The sequence below is a fragment of the Antrostomus carolinensis genome, unplaced genomic scaffold (assembly GCF_000700745.2).
Source record: "Antrostomus carolinensis isolate BGI_N321 unplaced genomic scaffold, ASM70074v2 scaffold21476, whole genome shotgun sequence".
NCBI lineage: Eukaryota > Metazoa > Chordata > Aves > Caprimulgiformes > Caprimulgidae > Antrostomus > Antrostomus carolinensis.
Window position 1 is genome coordinate 11313 of NW_010322775.1, and position 21266 is coordinate 32578.

Below are 21266 nucleotides of genomic sequence, written 5' to 3' on the forward strand. Positions count from 1 at the left end.
ACTCTGGGCTGTCAGGTTAGAGAAAGCTTAAACACCAACTTTTTCTGGTTTTGGGTTAGTTTTTGAATAACTGTGCTAAAATTGTTGCATGTCATTTTTTTTTTTTACCTACCAGAAGTTTTTAAAATATTGTAATCGTTGCAATTGCTTTCCATCACAGGTTGTTATTTTATTGACTCTGTTGTTTGACAGTTCAGCCTTCCATTTCATTACTAATTGCAATTTGTTCTAGCACATTTCACAAATGGCCTGTCCTTAAAAAAATGAAGAAATGAACAAAAATTTATGAGTGTTTTTCTGCCTAACCAATTAATGACATCAATAAATTCTTTCTGTGTAGTAGCATAGTATCTGTATATGAAACTGCCTACAGATCTTACCACTGACATCAGACAAATTTCCCAAGCATATATTTCCTAGCTTGCATTTTTCTACCTTTCCTATATTACTTTTGAGCTTAATATTATTTTTTTTTGCTCTACAAACCAGTTACTTGTTTACAGTGATGGATATTTATAATCATTTACGTGTAAATAGTAAGGTAAGGTAATAATTTTTATCTAAAACCCCACAAAAGTGTTTTATTGAATGTCTTATTCCAATGCAGATGTCATGAGGTTTCAAACTAAATGAAAGACTATGCAATTCCCTGTCAAATAGCTAGAAATATTAGTCTTGACTGTCATAAAGACATGCTCAATATCAAGCCTCAGGTTGCTTATAGACCCTCTTTTGAACCGAAGTTTGCTTGCTCTTTGTAATATGTTTCTGTCAACCTGGATTTCCTTACAAGTGTAATCTGTAGCAGAAGAGCAGCTTGAAGCTTTCATTGCAAACTGAACATACACTGTCACAGTTCATTTGGACTGAAGATAGCTTCAGGTTTTCATTTTACTCACACAGTTTGCTTACCTGTGCTTATCTCAAAACTCTAATAGCAACAAAATAGGAAAAAATGCATTTAAGATATGCAAGGTCTTTTTCTTTTGCATTCATAAAAAAACCATAAGGCTCTCCAGCATCGTCTGTGCTGTTTGTGGCATATGCTGAGAGAGGCAGGGCAGTTTTTTCCACAGTAAATTTAAAAATAGATTAATTTTTGCATAAAATCCTGTTACAATGTATCCAATTAAAAAGCCTCTGTGCAAAATGGAAGCTTAGTCTGTGAAACCACAACTCCTTTCTACTGTTTTTTTGAAGCAGAGATGTGTACAGTACAGGACTATTATCTCTCCGATTACTTATAAAGAAGTTGCTATTGCATTAGCTTTGCAGTTTTGCGAAGGCATTTGGAAAATCTGGATTGCAACTAGTCCTCAAATAGCAAACTAAAAGGTACTGTCATCTAACTATGTGAAATGGGAAAAATATATGCCCTTGCCTTTTCCATTACCTACCTCCTGTTTGTAACTTAGTCCTAAAAATTGATTTTGCCTGTAAAAATTCCTTGACCTACAGAATTTTCCTGCAAGGATTCTGATGAGAAGGATCAAAGGAGTTGTAGGATGATTTTATTTATTTAATTTTTTTACAAGTCCTCATCAGAAAAATGAAGACATAAGTATCTGAATATTTTTAGCTGCATCATGGCTCTGAGTTCATGAGAAGTTTTTTCTTTCTCCTAGAGGAGGAAGAGGCAGCCACACTGGTTTATTTTAAAATATATGTTTGAGCTTTTCTGCAAAATCTGTTTAAATTGTACCAGAAATTGAGAAGAAGCTTGCAACTCGGTATAGAAGAGAAAAGGATGGAAGAAGACTCTCTTAGTGATGATTACGACTCTGTTGAAGAGGATGTGTTCTCAGAACCATCTCCGACTGAGGAAACAATCACAAGCTTTGGAGACCTTCAGTTGCATAGCAATAGAACACTGCAGAAAGAAGCTTCTGAACATCAGGATGCTGGGAGATGCTCTCGCCTTGATTCCGGTGCCCTTACTGTGTTGGAGTTCAACCAGGATCAAAGTAGTAAGTCTGTGTATTATGCGCTGCTACAGTGCTGTAATCATTCTTTGAGAGCATTACTTTTAAGGGAATCGCTGCTGGTTTATCACTAGTGGTTATTCCATACTCTTACGAGTTTCCATGCTCTTCAGCAAACTTGTTTTAATCTCCTGATTTGGGAGACTTGTATCCTCATACTACTACATTAAGAAATTTTTTTGCAAAGGCAAAGATAAAGCCCTGGTTAACGCACTTGCATCACCAGACCTAGACACCTGAACTAAGATTGTCTCAGATTGCATGTGAGATTTCTCAAGAGATTATTGTTTTTTAATAAGTTTTTTAACTGTTTTTGCATTAATCGAGGCAGTCAAATCTTTCCAGTCTTACCTTCCTCCATTTCACACCCTGGGTGCTGGTTACCTGTCATCATAGCGTGTGCTTTCATCCCTGGTGAAAGATATATTAATTTGAGAAAACAAATCTATCTGGCTATAAGGCACTTCTTTTTATCAGATCTTCTCCTTTGGAGACCTCAGTGTCCAAACCCAAAACCAATCACTAGTTCTCAAAGATGTTTGGCTTGTTAAAGTTAGAGAGTTCAGGCAGAAACCAGACCTTGACCTACATTCGGTATTTCTCAAAATTCCCTCCCCACTCATTTCAGGTACATTCATTGTGGCGGGTTTTTTATTGTTTGGTTGTTTGTTTTTTTTTCCTATTCCTTGTCCATACTTAATTCCTTAACTTAAGAGGAACAATCTTTGACCAAATTGAGTAAAGGAGTGTGCCTCTCATTATCCTAGAGGTGAGTGGACTGTGAATAGGGAGAGGTGGTAGAAGAAGAGATAGGAACAAGGGGTGGAGCAGCAGTGAGAACATGATCTGTGGGAGAGTACATGATTTTTTTTCTAGAGAGAAGTGTCAAAGCTGTTATACAAGCAACAGAGGCACTAATATTTCTCAAATAAAAAAAGTGAAGTACTATAATGAACTACACTAAACAACTCTCTCACCCCTTGAAACTTCTAAATAAGACAATGTTTTAATCTGTATTTTAAGAATTTGGTTTGGTCTAACTGTGTTAATAAGTGACTCAGGACTTCTTGTGTATTTTTGCTTTTCTTGACAGTAATGCAGGTAAATATCTGGTACAGATAAGATATATTGGTACCTTATAATGATATATTTTATTTTGTTTCACTAAGTCAGTGCAAGCCATGCATGTGTACTTGTACATCAATAGAATAGTATCAATTATAGGGAGGGAGGATGGAGGCTATCACTTTAACTATGCCGGCATAATTAAAGTGGCAAAATTTTAGCAATTAAGATCAGTAAATTTTCCCTGGCTGGCTGCTCCTAAATATCTCTGAAGTTGGTTATTTGTTTGCTTATTATCTTGCAGAAGTGAAGCCAATACGAGTTCTCTCAGCAAAAAGAAAAGATAATGCTGAAATGTATATTCCTGTCAGACCAGTTATGGTAAAAAATAAAACCACTCGGCCACTCTCTGCTGAGTTCTTGCAGCAGGAAAGACATGAAAGAATTTGTTCTAGTAAGAAATAAGAATATATAATGTCAATAAGAAGAATTCATGCTTTTTTTTCCCTTCTGGCTTAGATGTAATTTCAGCACACATCTGTCATTACGTTATTTTTAATTAGCTGTTGTCCTTTTTTTTTTTGGTGTGGTTTTTTTGGTTGGTTTTTGTTGTTTTTACCACCTTGAAAGTTTTGTCTTAAATAAAATTGTGAGGAAGTCCAGAGCCTGCATGCTTTAGTCTTCTGCTATATCTTCATTACCTCCCTTCTCTTTTTGCTTCCACAGCATGAGACTTTTTCCTTTCCCTTTCAGTCCTTGTGCTTGTTCTGTTTCCCACTTTCCCGGTGGAGATCTGTTACCTGCAGTATTAACAGAAGTGTGTCTTCTGCAAAGCATCAACTGTTGATTTTGAGAAGATTTAAACACAATGCATTTATACTAATAAAGGCATAGTTTTCCACAGCACAGCACAACTACCTCTGTTACTGCTTAGGACTGTAATTGAATTACACCTTGAGCACTGCAGATCAGTCTCCAGTGCTGGGTAGATACACCAGTATGTGGTACCATACTGGAAAATGTTTTTCCTGGACTGCAGAACACCATTTTGAAGGCACTGCTGCTTTTTCTAGGAATCTGCTTGCTAAGGTGTGGTCTTTACCTGGGCTAAAAAAAACCTCCAAACCCTGAATCTAGGGGCTGAAATCATGGCTGCAGTTGTTACTTCAGCACTATCCTTAATTGAACAAGTCTGATGAATTTGAGTTTTGAAAGGTCTTAAAGTTTTCATAGGATTATATAATCGCAGAATGGTTTGGGTTGGAAGGGACATTTAAAGGTCATCTAGTCCAACCCCTGTTCAGACTTACCATACTCTGCAATTAAGACACTTCATAAAAGCAAAATCCAAGAAAGCAATAAAGCTAATGGTTTTGAAAAGTCAAAATCTTAGTTCCTTAATTGACAGAAAACTCAACTGAGGAAAAGCAGCTAGTTCTTTTTGGCTGTAGAATAAATCCTCCCTGTAGCCTCCGAGACCCTCGCCCACCATCTGTCTGAGCAGATGCTTGTTTTGACTGTTTTCCAAAGATGTGCGTAGCATTTTCTCGGGTTATAATAGTGCTTGTTAGAACTGTTTGCGTCCAACTATGACTTTAAATCCTTAAATTAATTTCATTTCACAGGGATGGTATAGTATAGAGAAATAAAAGGACTTTATTCTGTTCTTGCATTTGCCGAGATGACTAATGCTTGTTGAAAGTTTTTTATGAGTGAAGATGGCAGAGGGCTTAAGAGTGTGAATGCACACAAATCTCAGTTCAGTTTAACTTCCTACCTTGTCAAGGTAGACTTCATGTTAGTAGCATCCACTGCCCTTTTCCTGTCCTGCTTAGTAAACCTCACTGCAGCATTATGAACGTGCTTGGCCATCAGCCTGTTCTTCAATATTTCACTTGATTTTAATGTCTGTACAACTTTGGGCTTTTTTCTTCCCTTGACTTTTGAAGTCCTTTAATATAACCACTGTACTTCTCTTTTGAATGTAACTCGGGTGCTTCTCTTTTAGTCCAATCTCAGATCCTCTATTGTTAAATTTTATTTCCCTTCTTTTATTTCCTTTATTTCCATTAAATACCTGAACAAAGCAAGTAAAAAAAATCTTAAGGCATAAAAATTATGTTTCTCATTTGTCAGTTTTCATCCTTTTATGATACTGTTTCAGCTGTTGTCTAAAGTAGATGTGACCTAGAATCTTAATACAAAAACAAATTGGAGCAATTCAGCCTCATTTGGGATGGTTACAGACTGCTAGCAAAGCCCTGTGTCAGTAACTGAATGGGATGTTTCAAGTGCATGCCATTGTAATGTTCCATACTTATATGTCTGGACAAATGAATATTCCTTCCTCCTTTTGATGGCAGGACCATTAAGTCGACCAGAAAGACCACTTTCAGCAACTCGAAAGAATGTGTGTGGGAAGGATCCTGATCTCTCGGTTTCAGCTGTGGTTAAAGCAATGCAAATGGAAAATGAAGTCTTGCAGCGAGATCTGCAAAGGCAGACAGTTTCCACAAGCCCTCAAAAGGTACGGCAAAATATCGAAAAGGGCTGTTTGATCAAGTAGCAAACCCCCCATGAATTACAATCTCTTATACATTAAGATTATGTATGAATGAATGGAGATGCCTCTTAAGTGTAATTGAATTTGTATTATTCTTCCATAGGGTGCTTTTCTTTAATCTCCTTCCTCAGGATTGCATCCCGCAGCTCTCTCTTGATTTCAGGGATCACTGAGCAGCTGATAGACCAGTCACGGGATATGTCTATACAGTCAAATGCACAGCTGCAGGCCCATTTGAGTCGTTTTCATTCTGGAAGCTTCTTAAACAAGATAATAGGTGATTTCCATACCAATAAATCTTCTGAAATCATTGATACAGGCACTGTTCTCTGTTACTACATGCTCTGCTTTTGGAGCAGAGCTGGCAGGTACACTGTGAATGAGGAGGAGCTAGCGTGGGTTTTTTGCACTGATGCATGTATATCTCTTATCTCCAACAACCTTGTATAAAAGCAATTAAAAAAATCATCTTATAAACAAGGAAATGAACAAAAACCTATTTCCTTCTGATTCAGGTCAGACCATTATTCTTGATTGAGTTAAAGAATAAGGAGGTTTGTGTTGGCAACCCTAGCTAAACTTTGAGCATAACCAAGTCTAACAGAAAGTACATGCATGAAGAATTTGAGCATAAACTGAAATTTATAAAACTATCTGTTATGGACAGTGTTAATGGATTCAAAGTCTTCTTCCAGATTGGTCTTTAGGAGACTCATTTTTATAGGAAGGAAAAGAGATATGCCTAGACATTCTTGGAGTTACTCATTTGAATTCTGAGAGTTTCCAAGACAGCTGACTACTTTAACCTGATCTGATGCTCCCTGAAGTTGTCAGTTGATGCTCTGATGAATATGTATCCACTGTCATCACTGAGCCAACATTAGGTTTCTGGGGAGTTTTGATTAGGAACAAAGGTTAAAATGTTCTTTTATTATGAGTAGGTACTTTAGATATTATTTCACCATCTAGGTCAACTTTTCAATCTTATTCCTTGTGTTTTTGAGGTATTTATAGCTTTATGATTGTGAGAACAAATTCTATTGAATACTCTCACATAATGTATCTTCCTGCTAACATTAGGACTAATTTTAATATTTTTGTGCTTCAATGAAAAACAATGAAATAATACTTAAAATAGATGTAATTTTACCTGACACTTGAGATGGAGTTTCAAAAACCCACTGTGAGTTCTCAGTCTTAAAGCTGACCTAAATGATCTTCCAGAAGTAATTTAATTTTGCTTACACAGTTAAGGGATTGTGGAACTTGGCCTTTGATATTTAAATGTGTAACAATGCAGAATTTTTAATACTAAAAAAGTAATTAACTTCTAAGCATTTTAAAGTTCCCTTATTCTTCAAAAATAATAGAAATGGAAGTAATCTAAGAACAGAAAGACTGCCACTCCTCATCTAACTGGTTGTTCACTGTGCTGAGTATTCTATTTCTGGCAGAACCTACCAGCAAATTTTTAGGAAAAATAAGAAAGGGAGAAGGTTATACTTAGAGTGTGGTACAGGCAGAGAAAGAGCCCACAGCGTTGTCAGAACTGCAGGGCTTTTCCTGTGTTCTCTCTTAGGTAGTTACTCCTGATAGTTCTATATTTAAAAAAATAAAACCAGATTTTATTCTAATAAAACTGAGCTTTCTTGAGTTTAACAGACTTTGTGTTCCTTTTTTGGAGAAGGAGAAGGAGAAAGTCTAGGCAGACCTGTGCCAAAGCTTTGGCCAACTCTGAGTCCTACCAAATGTATACAATGAGTTTTCAGATATTTATATGTCTAATAGTCATCAGAGAATGCTTTTACATTACTTTTCTTCCACATAGAATATGAAGCTCCAAGCTCAGCTCTTTCATTGCAAATCAAGACTAATTCTGTTAAATGTGCTTTAACTCATGATAGAGCTACAGATTAGCTAAGGTTAGTTGAGACCAGAGCTGTGTCCAGACTCATGTTTATTCCAGAGATGCAGATGGATACTCATTGGTATGTAGAGAACAATGTGAATGAAATATGTTTATCTTTTTCTTATATAGAATAAATTTTCTGTTTCATCTGTTGTTTCTGCAATGGCTGAACCTCCAGAAAATAGCCAAGCAAGAACTGCAGTCACAAAAGCTGTTGAGAGAATCTCTCCTTTTGGAAGCAGGTACATCTATTTCCTTTAAGGCTAGCTTCCTTCTTTTGAAGCAATATTTTTCAGTACACTACCACCTGTAGTGTAGTGCCACTACACCTGATAATCTTTAGATACCTGAAATATCATGCAAGTAGTAGCAACTCGTGGAGAATCACAGAATGGTAGGGGTTGCAAGGAGATCATCTAGTCCAACCTCTGGAGATTGTCTAGTCCAACCCACCTGCTAAAGCAGGTTCACGCAGAGCAAGTTGCACAGGACTGCATCCAGGCAGGTTTTGAACATCTCCAGAGGAGACTCTACAACCTCTCCAGGCAGCCTGTCCCAGTGCTCCGTCACCCTAACAGTAAAGAAGTTTTTCCTCATGTTTTAAGTGGAACCTCCTATGTTCCAACCTTGGGCCAGTCTCTGTGAATCAGAGAACTGCCAACATCTCCCTCTGTTTGTCTTTATATTACCCCTGTATTACTTTCTCAGACTGCCTCAGAACCAGCAGAGAACTAGAGCCCACTCTTTTAAACCAAACTCTGTGTATCTAAGGTGGGATGCTGTAACAGTTGTCATTCAGTGTGGGGGGTACATGGGATTCTTCTGTGGGCTGTGTGGTGGGTTCATCCTATCATCCCTTCGCCTTCATACCAGCAAAGCTGTTTCTTAAAAATACAAAATTATGAGGAAGTAACACACAAATGAGTATGTATGTTTCAGACAACAGAAGAAATTTCTGGAAGTCCTTCAGGAGCCCGAGAGCCATTCTGCCTGTGATAATGACATATTCCTGTCTGATGACAAATCTGAAGTAGATTCTGTGTCAAGAGAGAAGGTTTGTGTATATGCACCATGACTGATGCTTGCCAGTATTACTGAAATAAAAGTACATCGAATGATCTGTATGCCACCAATTCTGCCCCATATCACTTAATAAATCTATAGCAGGCTAAGAGAGAACCTGTCACTGTTTCTATGTTCATCAGAGTGATAAAGGAATCAGATAAAGAACAGCGACCTGTTTTCTCCTTAGGCTTTGGAGTGGACTGGAATCTTGGAGTGATAAGTTCTCTTCTCTTACCCTGGCATAGATTTATTAGTTGATGTGGGGCAGAATTGGTGGAAGCTCAAATGATGCACTGTCATCCAGATAGCCTTGAGTTTGCAAGCTTTTTGCATCTGATTCCTCAGTATTGTAGTCTTAACAGGCTTTATTTTGTTCCACGTCTTATTGTTTTATCACTTATGTTTATACTGTATTTCATTTCGGTCCAGATGACAACCAGTCTGGAAGTGTGTGATGCCATTTATGTGACTATGGAACTTCTTTCTAACTGGGGAGATCCAGTAAACGTGGGCCTGAGCGAGGTGGAATTCTTTGATTTATACAACAAGAAGATATTTGTGTCTCCTCATGATGTGGACATTCGAAACACTGACAGCCCTGGGGATTTGTGCTGCTTGGTCAATAAGAACTTAAATGTAAGACAACTTAGTCGTGGATGTGAAAATTTCTCATTATAATATTTCTTTAATATTCCATCACTAGGTTTTTGTTTAGAAACTTGATTGCATTTTGAACCTGACTTGCAGAACAACTATCTGATAATTAAAAAATACAAATATTATTATTAACAAATCCAACTTTCCTGTCCAAGATGTTGCTATTTGGTTATAATTTTGTTTTAGGACAGAATTTGATTAATTTGCCTGACAATTAACTGAGCAGCTGGCAGGAGGCAGCTTTAACCTTGCCTTCTTATTAACTCTATGGTATTGTCTTGGGGAAAAAGCACATTCAATTTTTAAAGTATTGTAATGTGATCATAGTATCTATAGAAGGAGATCACAAAACTTTAAGGATAGGGAATTTCACATTTTTTTTATGGTACATCTGCTGATCAACTTCAGTAATTCTTGTGATCTGAAGGAATAAGAACTTCACTGCTAACTTCTTCCAGATGTTTAATATGAATTTAAATAAACTTAAGAAGAAAACATGATTATTTTCTCCTGTCCCCTTGTTATCCTTTCACCTAGGGAAGAATTATGGAAGAATAAGAATGTGTAGGTACATAGTTTTGAACAAGAGATTTAAGAAAACTGACTTTGTTTACGTAGTGTGATTGCACGTACGGTGTATCCTTGAAAATTGAAAGGGAGCTCATTTATCTGCTGATCTCAGTTCACTGAAATAGCTGCATGTATATTTACTTTGTGCCCTTGTTCATCTGTGGTTTTGGGGCAACATTCATCTCTGGTTTGGGGTAACATTCAAGATCAAGTATATTAATAGTCGACATTTTGATTTTTAAACTCTTTACTCCTTGCTTCTTTCTGTGCTGCCACACATCCTTTTCCTGTGTTTCTGAACATGTAGAGGTAGCAGTTCTGAACAATGTCCAGAATGTGGCATTCTTTGGTACTTTAAAATGTCTTGATTGTCAGTTGTCTGTAAAATTCATGTTGGGAGTTTCTATGATATCTTAGAAAATTTCAAGTGTAGAGTCCTATATATAGCTCTGAGGAGTAGATCTGTAAGTGAAACTAGTTGTCTGCAAAGCCTGATTAAAATAGAGGCAGTGAAATAAAATTCTAGAAGATTCCCTTCGTTAGAGGGCAAAACAGAAGTGTAAGCACTTTAAGAAAACATCAAATGATTATTGTAGTGTCCATTGTGCTCAGTGATCCCATCTAGTGCCTGCAAAGCGGATTAATTTGTTTAAAATAAACTGGGCTTGCTTTGACCCTGCAGTTCCAAAGCATGGCAGTCTGCTTGTCCTTTGTGAGCGTGCAGATGCCTTACTGGGACAGCAAGCAGCTGACCTTTATCTAATTGTCAGGTTGTTGTGAGTTGTGTTACAGGCAGGAGAGTCGGATATACTGTCTGGAAATGAGGTTAAGGTTTTGCTCTGAACTTAGTCAATTTTATTAAATGGATACTTTTCTAATCTGTGTATATTTTTCTGTGGGGTGGTGTGTTAATGAAAATATCCTGCTTTAGGAGAAAGAGTATTAGTGACAGTCTGCTTGTCCATGTCTTTAGACCACGAGGGAAAGCCTCCTTTGGATGTGCCCTTTCCATCCACCCGTCCAACTTTACTTTGTTATCCGCAATCCTACCCGGTCACATGACTTTGGTATATCCAAGATCAAGATTTGGAATTACAACACAACAACTCCCAGTGTAAGTAGTCTTTTCTCAACTCCTCTGTATGTATGCTTTACCTTGCCTAGGGAAACTCAGTTTGATCTTCTTTCCAAAAGGATGAAATAAAAGTAGATACCACGTTCCCTAATAAAATAGGGAGCTAGGAGGGGTCCATGGCTACTGTGAAATTGGCTTTTGTCTTAATTGCAAGTGGTAGCAATTTAAGTGTTAATGTTTTCATAGGCACAGTTAGCATTTTCTTTCAAAGCTATTAAAGATCTCAAAAGGGTTGCATTTTCTATCAATAATCCTTTACTGTGGTGAGAAATAAAGATACAAAGGTAAGTTCATCTTGATATTCAGGACTCCCAGTTGTTTTATCACAATATAAATAAATGTGTGTTTTCTCAGGTATGTAGGTAAAAATAAGCTGACTGTTGCTCAGTTTTGGTTTTGTCAATTTAAAAAGTATGCTAACTGTGTGTTCATAATAAAACAAGTAACCGAGTGTTACAAGAGAGACGTCTCGTGGCAGATGGTCTCTTGTTTGCGTGTTTGAATGTCACCATGGAAATTATTCTTGTTTGTACACTGCAATGTTAAGAAAAAAATCCCAGGTACTGGATCAAAAAGGATTTGCTGTCCTGGATTATAAATAAGAGGCTTTATCCCTCTGGTTTTGCTCTCATCCATGTTCTTATATAAGCACATATGGTAATTTATACATGTGGAAATGGCCATGGAAGGGACAGCTTAAACAAATTTACTGTAACATGACTTGTATTTGTTTTCTGGAATTTTAATAGCTTTTCTATTAAAGTGTGGGCTACAAGAATGTTCCGTCATCATTAGAGAGTGCAAAAGGGACTGCTTCTTTTTGGAGGTAATAGTATGAATTGTTACCAGACCTATTGAATATAATGCAGGAAATACACATAAATGTACTTCTGTGTTTCAAGGCACTGTTTTTTTAATAAACCGCTATAAGACAAGCTGTAAAATCCCTTGGGAGTATAATCCCCTGGATTTTTGTGGCAGTGCAGCAGTCTACGCTGACTAGAGAAATGTCTCATTAACCTTAAGATGAAAGAATAATACAAAGCAATTCTGCCTAATTCTATAATTTGTCATGAGGAAGTTTTGTCTGAGAAGTATAAAACCCCCAAATGTAATTAGCTAACAATTTTATTCCTGGCAATGTAAATCCGGAGTCAGATTTCTGTGTTGTTTTCTGGTAATCATTCTAACCTCCTTCTTTCTCTCAAAAACCACATAAGTGAGAGGTGCCCAAGTACTTCTTAAAAGAAAAACAAAGGAACAAACAAAAAAACCAAACAGAAAATTAATTCAGGCCAGAACTTCTGGATTGTTGAAAATGTTTGAGTTTTAGAATTTGAGTCTGGAAGTAGAAGAAATACTTCTGAAGGAAGCTGTAAAAGTCAGATTACATAATTATCAGATTCATTGATTCAGTGTATTACAAGGAAGGTCTCAGAATGCTTCCTCTTGCCTTTACTTACTTCAGATGAGGTCTGTGAGAAGAGATCATTATTAGTCTGCAAGAACAGATCACGTGTAAGTGAGGGCATTCAGGTCTTTTCAAATTTGTCTGCAGTATTCAGGCATTTTGTAAATACTTGCTCCAGCCTTGAAATGGCATCGTTACTTGATGCTATTGAAACTCTTTTCATAAGATGCAGTATAATGTCTGTTGTATGTCTTCACAAGCCTGCGAATGGAATTAATAGTTAGAAGCATGAATGTCTCAGTTGCTCTGCAGATGGATCATTTTCTCCTTCAAGCGATTGCCCGTATGCTTGTTCCCCCTGTGTCTATGTTCATGTCCATTCTCTTGAGCTGAAGTTTTTTTTCAGTGCTGGACCACCACTGGGGTGCAGTGTCTCTAAGGCTGCAGCAGCTTTGTTCCAACAGAGTTAGGTTTATAGAATAACTTTATTCTTTTAATTCTTGACTTATTTTCTATTGTTCCTTCTTTTACCCTGTTCAGTGAGAAATCAGGCAGAGGCAACTTCAAGTTCTCTGTCCAGGTGTAATTTGCAGAAAAGTGCTTCTGGTTTTAAACCTTTGTCCTTCGTGCACAAATATCACTTAAATGGCCAGAAATACCATCCCTGTTGCTTCACTGGAAAGCACTATCCCAGCAGCCTTCTCTGAGGGCTGGAGGTGCAAGCGGGGAAGGAGCATCAAGAGAAACTGTAGAACTGTTTTCACAAAATCTTCCTTTTATTTTTTTTTTTTCCTCTTTGATGTTGACCATACCTACTTGCTTGTTCTGAGACATTGTGCCATTCTAATTACTTTTCACGGAGGGTAAAAAACCTGCCTTGGATGAAGTATTGGGTGTTGGTTTACAGAGTGGCTTCCTGATGGATTTGCTGATGAGGAAGGGATTTATCCAACCTCTTTGTGCTTGAAGAGAGTTACGCAGTGGTACAAGGGAAGCTAACCATTCTGCCAGTCTTTCCCACCACAACTGATCACTAAGCAACTGGAAGCTCAGAAGCAGGGTGGGAGGGAATGAAAAAGAGCAATTCTTAGTCTTGTGCCTGCATATATTTGTTCTTGGAATCCCTGAGATCTGTTCATATTTTTCCTGCCTGAGCCTCAGTCTGCTTGGAATTTTGGTGCAGGAGATTTTCATTAGCTCTTTTCCAGTACTGGTCGGGGGGACACTTTGTTCTTACAAGGTTACTGATTTTAATTCAAGAAGATAAAATTGACAAATACTTTGCAAAATATATATGTGTATATTTCTGTGGGTTTATGTGGTTTATATCTGTTCCCAGGTAAAAGCACAGAACTAAGGTCTAAGTAATCATAACAGCAGTAAAGGCTAGGATATTATGTAGAAATGTTGCAGTTATCCCAAATTCAGCTGTGACTATCCAATATCTTTAGCATTTAAGGGAGATAACAGTCCAGATCTAAAAAGATTCAAAAAAATAACATTACTGGGGCATCCTGATAGTCCCATCATGATTTGAGGCAAAGCCATGTAGTTAGTTTTTAATATATGTAATTATTGAAGTGTTTTGATCCCCAGTTAGATCAATCTAGCAGTGTCCTTGTTCAAGGGGAAAAAATATCAAGTTTTATGGCGAAATGCATCAGTACAGACTTACAGCACTTTATGATACTCTAGGAGTAACACAGGCAGCCATGACATAATGGCCAATTAAACTGGGTTTACAGCTGTTTTCCAAGAAGTTAGTGAAGGTTATCTTTTTGTATCAGGAATGTGTCTCACATTCCTACACCTACTCTGTTACCTCAGCTGTAGCTTTCTGGTTATGCCTGCATCTTCTGGTTTTTTTTTGTTTTTTTTTTTCCCTTGTGTAGGAATGTTCTACATTTTTCACCTAATACATGTTATTGTTTGGAGAGCAGTAGAATGGAAGCCATAAAGACTTGTAAGCTGTAAAGAGTGCATGCAGGAGTGAAGAACTGGAGACACTTATACTTGAAGGTCAAGGAGTAACTGATTAAGGCTGGGAGCAGAAGAAAATTTAAATCAGAATTCAAAGAGGACTGACATCCAATAGATGAGCAATAGGGATGAAACTGAAACTTCTTACTTTTATGAAAAGCTTCTCAGTTTTCATGAAAATAGGGAGAGAACAGAGAGTCTTTAAAGACTCCACGTGATGGACACATTACTGAAATTTAGAGGGCAGAAGGGAGGTGGATTTTGTCTCATTCTTCTATATTTTGTCAGAAGATACCAGTGTTTTTGTCAAGAGGAAGAAAAGGTTAGATGGAAATGATAGAGAATAGAAAGAACATTAGTTCCAACTTCAATGGAATGAAAAAATTGGGTTTTAGTGGGTGCAACAGAAAAGGAGAACATGAAGTTGTGCATAGCAGTGTTGTGTCTGAGGTAAAGGCCTTCTATTAAAAGGCTAGTTAAGTGTTGGAATAGGCTATCAGGGCAGATTATTTGAAAACTGTTAAAAATTGATTTCTTCACAATGGTATAGGTTATTTTACTTTCTTCAGTGGAAAAAGGTGGACTGGATGATATTTTAATGTTCTTTACAGCTCTGTATTTCTATAGCTCTTTGTAACTCTTTTTCAGTCTAGTGGCTTTGGTCTGCGTGGTTGTTCACTGTAGAACATGACATGAAAGTGATGAATCTTAAAGATGCTGAAGCAAAATATGCCTCTGGAATTTATATCCTGATCAAATATAATTATGCTTAATCTAGGCTTCTTTGCTCAAGCTTTTCTAAATATTTAAGCCTTGTCAGCCAAAATGGTTCACAGTAGTGTCTAGCAGGGTTTTTAGTCCTTTTAAATAAAATCTTAAATATTCCACAATATTTTTCAGTTGTTTGAGCTTTTGATTAAAAAGTAGCCAAAAGCATGTTGCTGATATGAGCTTTTAATCATTTTCATCTGTTTATTGATTAAACATTCAAATGTCAGAGTTCTAGAACAGTGATATCTAATGCTTGAACAGTTTAATTGAAATCTTCATGCTTTTGTTTTTGTAGGACCTTGATGTTGGAGTAAAGAAAGTGAAGTTATATGTTGATGAGAACCTTGTATTTGATGGTGAATTAGAAAGAGCCTCTGGAGATCTCACTGACCACAGCACTACAATTGACCTTACAGATGACAAGCAAGATCTCTCTGCATGTTCTTCGGATGAAAGGAAAGAAGTAAATGCACCTGCAGTCACAGAGAAGAAAGCAGACCTGCATTTTAAATGCTTACAGTCAAACAGTACTTCACTAAACTGGAAATCTCTGCCACAAGAAAATCTTCTTGAACATAAGATGAACTCAGTCAGCTTTACAAAGAAAAAATTGTCTGAGTTAGAGGATGATCTAAAAGTGTTACCATCTCAAGTTTGTATAAGAGATGCCAAAGAGAATGCCACAGTACAAGCACTTACGGAGCATGTTGAATCTGATGATGAACTTACTTTAAGCGAGCAAATGGAAAAGCTAACAGGAAGAAAATTGTCTGATTCTACAAGTGCGATTCCTTCTTGGTTACAGTCGTCTTCCCAAGTAACAGAGAATAATCAAGTTTCTTCCAGTAAGCAGAAGCCTCCCTGGCTTGCTACAGAACATTGCTTAGGCTTGAAATGTCAAACACAGTCAGATGGAATAATGAAAAACTTCTCAGATCTGACTAACGAGGATGTCAAACGTCAGAGAAATGAACTGGGAAGATCCAGTAGTAGAAATGCAAATGAAGATGAGAGATCACAAATGCTGACCAGAAAGGATGGTGGTGTGGGCTTGGACACATCAGAGCAACTTTCTAACAAAAATTGCTGCAGCTTACAGTACCCTACAAGTGGAAGGAGAGGTGTTAGATATGTAAAAAAGAAGAGATTAAACACTGTAAATCTTAGAGAAGATGATTCTGCACTCAAAGGTAAGAGGTCACAATAGCAACCTTAGTGCAAGCACTGACATGCTATCCATTTCGCAGAAGCACAGAATCATTTAGTTTGGAAGGGACTTCTTGAGATTCCTGGAGGTATAGGCAGTGGGTTTTTATCTGTGGTATTTGCAGTATTAAATTTTTCTCATTCATACTACAACAACGCTCTGAGTCTTTCCTTGTCCTACACCTGACGTGAAATGCTCTTTTTCTGAAAAATTTACATTTTTAGTTAGTGTTTTTAAATTTATTTGGAGAAGATTGTAGACTAAATTTCAGTAAATTCTAAAAATTGACAGTCCTGCAGACAGCAAATGTTCACTAATGTCAATTGAAAACTGAAAAAAGATAAAGTGTGACCTCAAGCTAGTGAGTAAATTTACAGAGTTTGTGTAATAAGTTTGTCTTTCTTGGTGAGAATATATGCTGAATATATTTATTGAGAGTGAATGGAAAACTGCCCTTATTTTCCCTTCTCTGCTGATGACGTTCCATATCTCTTTCAGACCTCTCCCTCAGACATCCCTCTTCATTTATGAAGAATTTTCTAGTAAATTTAGCTGTTACCTGGTCCATGCTTTTGATTATTCTTGTCTTCTCCAAACCTTTTTTTAGTTTGCCTGGATCCTGTTAGAGGTGGGGGATCCAGATTTGTGTGGCTGTGTTCTGCCTCTGGCAGTAGCTGACAGTGTGTCCCCAGGGAAGAGCATGAGAACTGGGCAACCTCTAAAGTTCTCCTTTGGCAGTCTGTAATTCTTTAGCATTCAATAACTTGTCTCAAATGAAGACAGTCTGGCAGAACAACAAGGCCCGGACAATGGGAAGAAGAAGTTGCAAAAATACAAATTGAAATTTTGGGTTTGATTGAATAAAATTAACCATCAGAACAATTTATCTTGCTGTATATTGTATTTGTGTGCTTACATTGAAGTTATGGTCATAAGGGACAGGAAGTGTGCCGAAATGCAGCAATGCCAGGTCAAATTCTGCAGCAGTATTGCATTACGTTTTCAGACAAAAGTGAAGAAAATGGATCTTTCAAAACTTAGAATGTCTGAATTTTTCCTTCTCTCCCCCTCTGTGGAGAAATCAGCAATTTTGTAAGTATATCTGAAATTACACTTCAGAAGAAGCAGAAAGCGCGGAAGTAGTTGGAATAACTCCCATCTCCCTTCGCCCGCCCACGCGCTGCAGCCCCTTTCACACGTTTTACAGTATCTCTGTTAGATTAAAAACTTGTCAACATAATGGAAACTGTAAATAAATCTCACCTTAGTAATTGCTGTTCAGTTGTACAAATGGTAACAATTTAGGAGTTTAAATGTAAACCAGGAGATGAGAGTTATCATGATTCTAATTATAATGTTGTCTAATTTTACTCAGAGTGGGTTTTGTCATCTGGTGCTTAAAACTGCTTATATGTGTTTGTCCCTGGGAGAACTGCATGCCATCTAGCAGCTCAGGTTCTCTCTGTACTGTGCAGGGTAAAACCATCTTCAGAGTGGAGCTGAGTGAGCATTAACAACAGGGAAACAGTTTTAAGTGTCTGCCTAAGAGTGGTGAATTGTAATTGGCACGGGGCATGGGGAACTGCAGTCTCCCAGTAGCAGTATGTGACAAAGGGGAGGCTGCACGAGCTCATGTGCAATGTCACAGCACGGCTTTAGTCGTTAAATGAAGAATAACAAGAACAACATAAATTAGAAATAGCACGTACACGCATGCTTGGCTCGAGTTAATGTTGCTATAAAAACATACAGTTTTTCTTTGATAACTAGTTTAATGTGCAAAGGAAATGATGGAAGTATGCTGGTAAAATTTGCAAGTAACGTATAATTTGGGGTATTGTGAGTTAAGAGGATTAAACAACTGCACAGAAAGATGAACTTGAGGACTGGAGCAATAGCGATGGAATGCAATTCAGTAGTAATGCTTGTAAGGTCATTTGGGGATTAATAACAAAAAATTAAGTTGTAAGCTGAGGAATCATCAATTGCAAATGACTGAGGAAGAGAAGGATCTTGGTTGAGTAGTTGATCACAGACTGACTACGAAATGGTTGTGTGACGCAGGCGTGACTATAGCAGTGCGCTCCGAGGATGGATCAGCTGAGGCATTTCTGTTGGTTAGGGAAATGTTAATATCTCCATACAGGCACTCGTGAGACGTCAGTTGGAAAACTGCAGTTCTGATCATCCATTTTCAGGAAAGCTGATTATGAAGTGGAACAGATACAGAAGAGAGTTTTTAGAATGATTTGGGAAATGAAGCGTGTGATTGTGGCATGGAAATATGGTTACTATTTATAACTGCAGGGAGGAAAAATGAGATTAACACAACAGAGGGTTCTAGAAGAAAGGTGGGGTTTTTTGGTTTTTTTTCAAGCTTGTGTTGCCTCAAAATGCAGTTTACTAAAGTTTTGAGAGGAATTATATATTGTGTGTTGCCATCAGAAGTAGGACGAGGGACTTGGTGATTCAAGACACCCTTCCTAAACCCACAGGGGAGATGCACATTTGGGGTGTCAGTATTTCTGGACTCTGGGACAGCATCCATCATACAGTTCTCTCGGGCATGCAGAAGGCTGGGAGTGTGTCTGTATCATCTGCAAGATAAATACTCTTTATCTACATGCAGAGTTTATTGTTCACATGGCTCCAGTAAAAATAATGAATTTTAGATTCTAAAAGAAATGCCAAACCCTATAAACCTTCAGACACTGACCTCTGCTTTTGGGCTGTTCTTAGCTTTCCTTTCAGAGCTCCACTTCTCCTGTTGTCATTCCTTAACAAAGCTAACAAAGCTATTAACCTCCCATTGAAAACCACTCCTGTTGAACTGCTGGAGAAGTGCTTCAGAGTTGTAATCTTTATAACTACTTGAAGTACTTAACAGTAAAAAAAAAACAAAACTTTTTTTTTTAAAAAAAGGAGAAAACCTCCAAAACAAGGGAAGCCAGTTGGTGTGAAATACTCTTCTGCACATGCTCGTCCTGAAATTTTCAAGCTTTGACATTTTAAAGCAGTAAATATATATACAGTATCTTCTTCAGGTGAATTGTGAGGCTCTGGGAAGTCTGGGATCACCCACCCCATGAGTCTCTGTATGGACAATGGTTTGAACAAGGAAGTGACTTACAAAATGACTGATTGTCTCTGAAATATGTCCCTTTGCTTCCTATCTGCATTTCCCTTGCTGGGTAAGGAGGACTGGCCAGGTTGGTCTCCAGCCTTTCATTCTGGAAGACAACCCTCTTTCAGGTAGTTTCCCATCTGCTTTAAAGTTGTTATTTTTATCTTGCTTGTCCCCAGTGTAAATGATTATTGCCATAGATAGGTTAGGAACATTGCCTCTTTCCCAGTGTTTCCAAAAACAAAGTTAAAAGTTAGTCTCGAGCAGTCTGTTGGGAGAACATTATTTTGCATTTCGTGGCAATTCGCATTTATTCTTGATAGCCATTTGTTTTCGTATCCACTCAAGGACGTTGTACAGAAGTAAAATCTAGCCCATGGGCCTGTAATTGTTTAGTTCTCCACTTGCTTTTCTCGATTTATTTGAAGAAAATATGTAAATGGCAGCTTTATTGAAAATCTTTGTTATTATCTGCGCTTAATTGTTTTGTGATGGAAATTAAGCAGCTCCCTGGTGCAGTCACAAGGAGAACATGCTTTGCTCCCATTGTGCCCCTCTAATTTGTCACCCCCACTGCTTTCCTATTTAGATACTTTGTCATTATCCCCCTTCTACATCTCACACTTCCTGAAAAATATTTGGACATTACCTGCACGGAATGCAACGCTCGCCTCATCCTCCTTGTATGCTGAACCTACTTCTTTTCTCACCACCTTTCCTTGTATACACCTGGCTGATTTTGACAGGAAGCACTAGGTTTTCTCTGTAATGTTTTAGAAACTTAACCAATTCAGCCATTTCCAGCTGTATGAAAGATCTGCAGAAATGTGGCCAGCTGATTTAAACCATTGGGACAGCCACACAATAAATATCAATGGGCAAAATCCAAGTTTCTGTAAGTGCTGAGTCAAGAATTTGCAGTTTCAAACTTAGTTGCGTTTTTGTATCTTGACATGTGCTCTGCTCTTCAATATTTAAAAGTGATTGTTTTCGTCATGTCTTAAAGGAGAAGGGAAATTGGGGTGTGTAGCCTTCATAATAGGGAGGCAATGTAAAAGTGCAAGGATAAGAGAATTTCACAGTAAGGGAACATGAATATGACCAGCATAATTCTGGAAAGTCTGTGTTGTAGTGCTTTGCTTCCAGTCCTGTTTATGCATTAAATGCCTATGTAATGTTGTTTTCAGATGAAGACTTTTCTGTTGAGGACAAAACAACCTCTAGAGCAAAGTTGCACAATGAGCAAGAACACACTCTGCAGGAGTCCTGGAACTCCTTGGTAAAGTTTAATTATTCCCATCGTGGCCGAATCTCTAACATGGATTTTCAAGGGGATATCTTTGATGAGTTTCTCCATCAACAGAAAATCAACCGCCCTGGAGAAAATCAGCAAATGAGAAAAGAGGGACTACAAACACTACCAAAAAGGCAAGAAGAAGAAAATTCTGTGGAGGCACATGATGGAAATGATTTTAAAATTCCTGTTTTACCTTATGGGCAGCACTTAGTGATAGACATTCGAACAACATGGGGAGACAGACATTATGTTGGTCTTAATGGAATTGAAGTTTTCAGTTCTAAAGGAGAGCCTGTTCAGATTTCAAAAATAACAGCTGAACCACCTGATATAAATATTTTACCAGCTTACGGCAACGATCCCAGAATAATAACCAACCTAATTGATGGGGTAAATCGGACGCAGGATGATATGCATCTCTGGCTAGCACCATTCACCCCTGGAAAACCTCACTTTATCTTTATTGACTTCATGAATTCCTGTCAAATAGCTATGATTAGGATTTGGAATTATAATAAGTCTCGCATACA

At 37.7% G+C, this 21266-nt stretch overlaps 1 protein-coding gene across 1 annotated transcript in view; it reads left to right on the top strand.

Annotated features, from left to right (window-relative positions):
• KATNIP (katanin interacting protein) overlaps positions 1-21266 on the top strand; it is a 57937-nt gene that overhangs the window by 10542 nt on the left and 26129 nt on the right. Inside the window, 10 exon segments of the mRNA XM_010170377.1 lie at positions 1706-1967; positions 3352-3501; positions 5411-5574; positions 7649-7761; positions 8459-8573; positions 9014-9220; positions 10785-10925; positions 15404-16298; positions 20627-21263; positions 21265-21266. The exon segment at positions 21265-21266 is cut by the window's right edge and continues 84 nt beyond it. Coding sequence (XP_010168679.1) covers positions 1706-1967; positions 3352-3501; positions 5411-5574; positions 7649-7761; positions 8459-8573; positions 9014-9220; positions 10785-10925; positions 15404-16298; positions 20627-21263; positions 21265-21266 — 2686 coding nt within the window.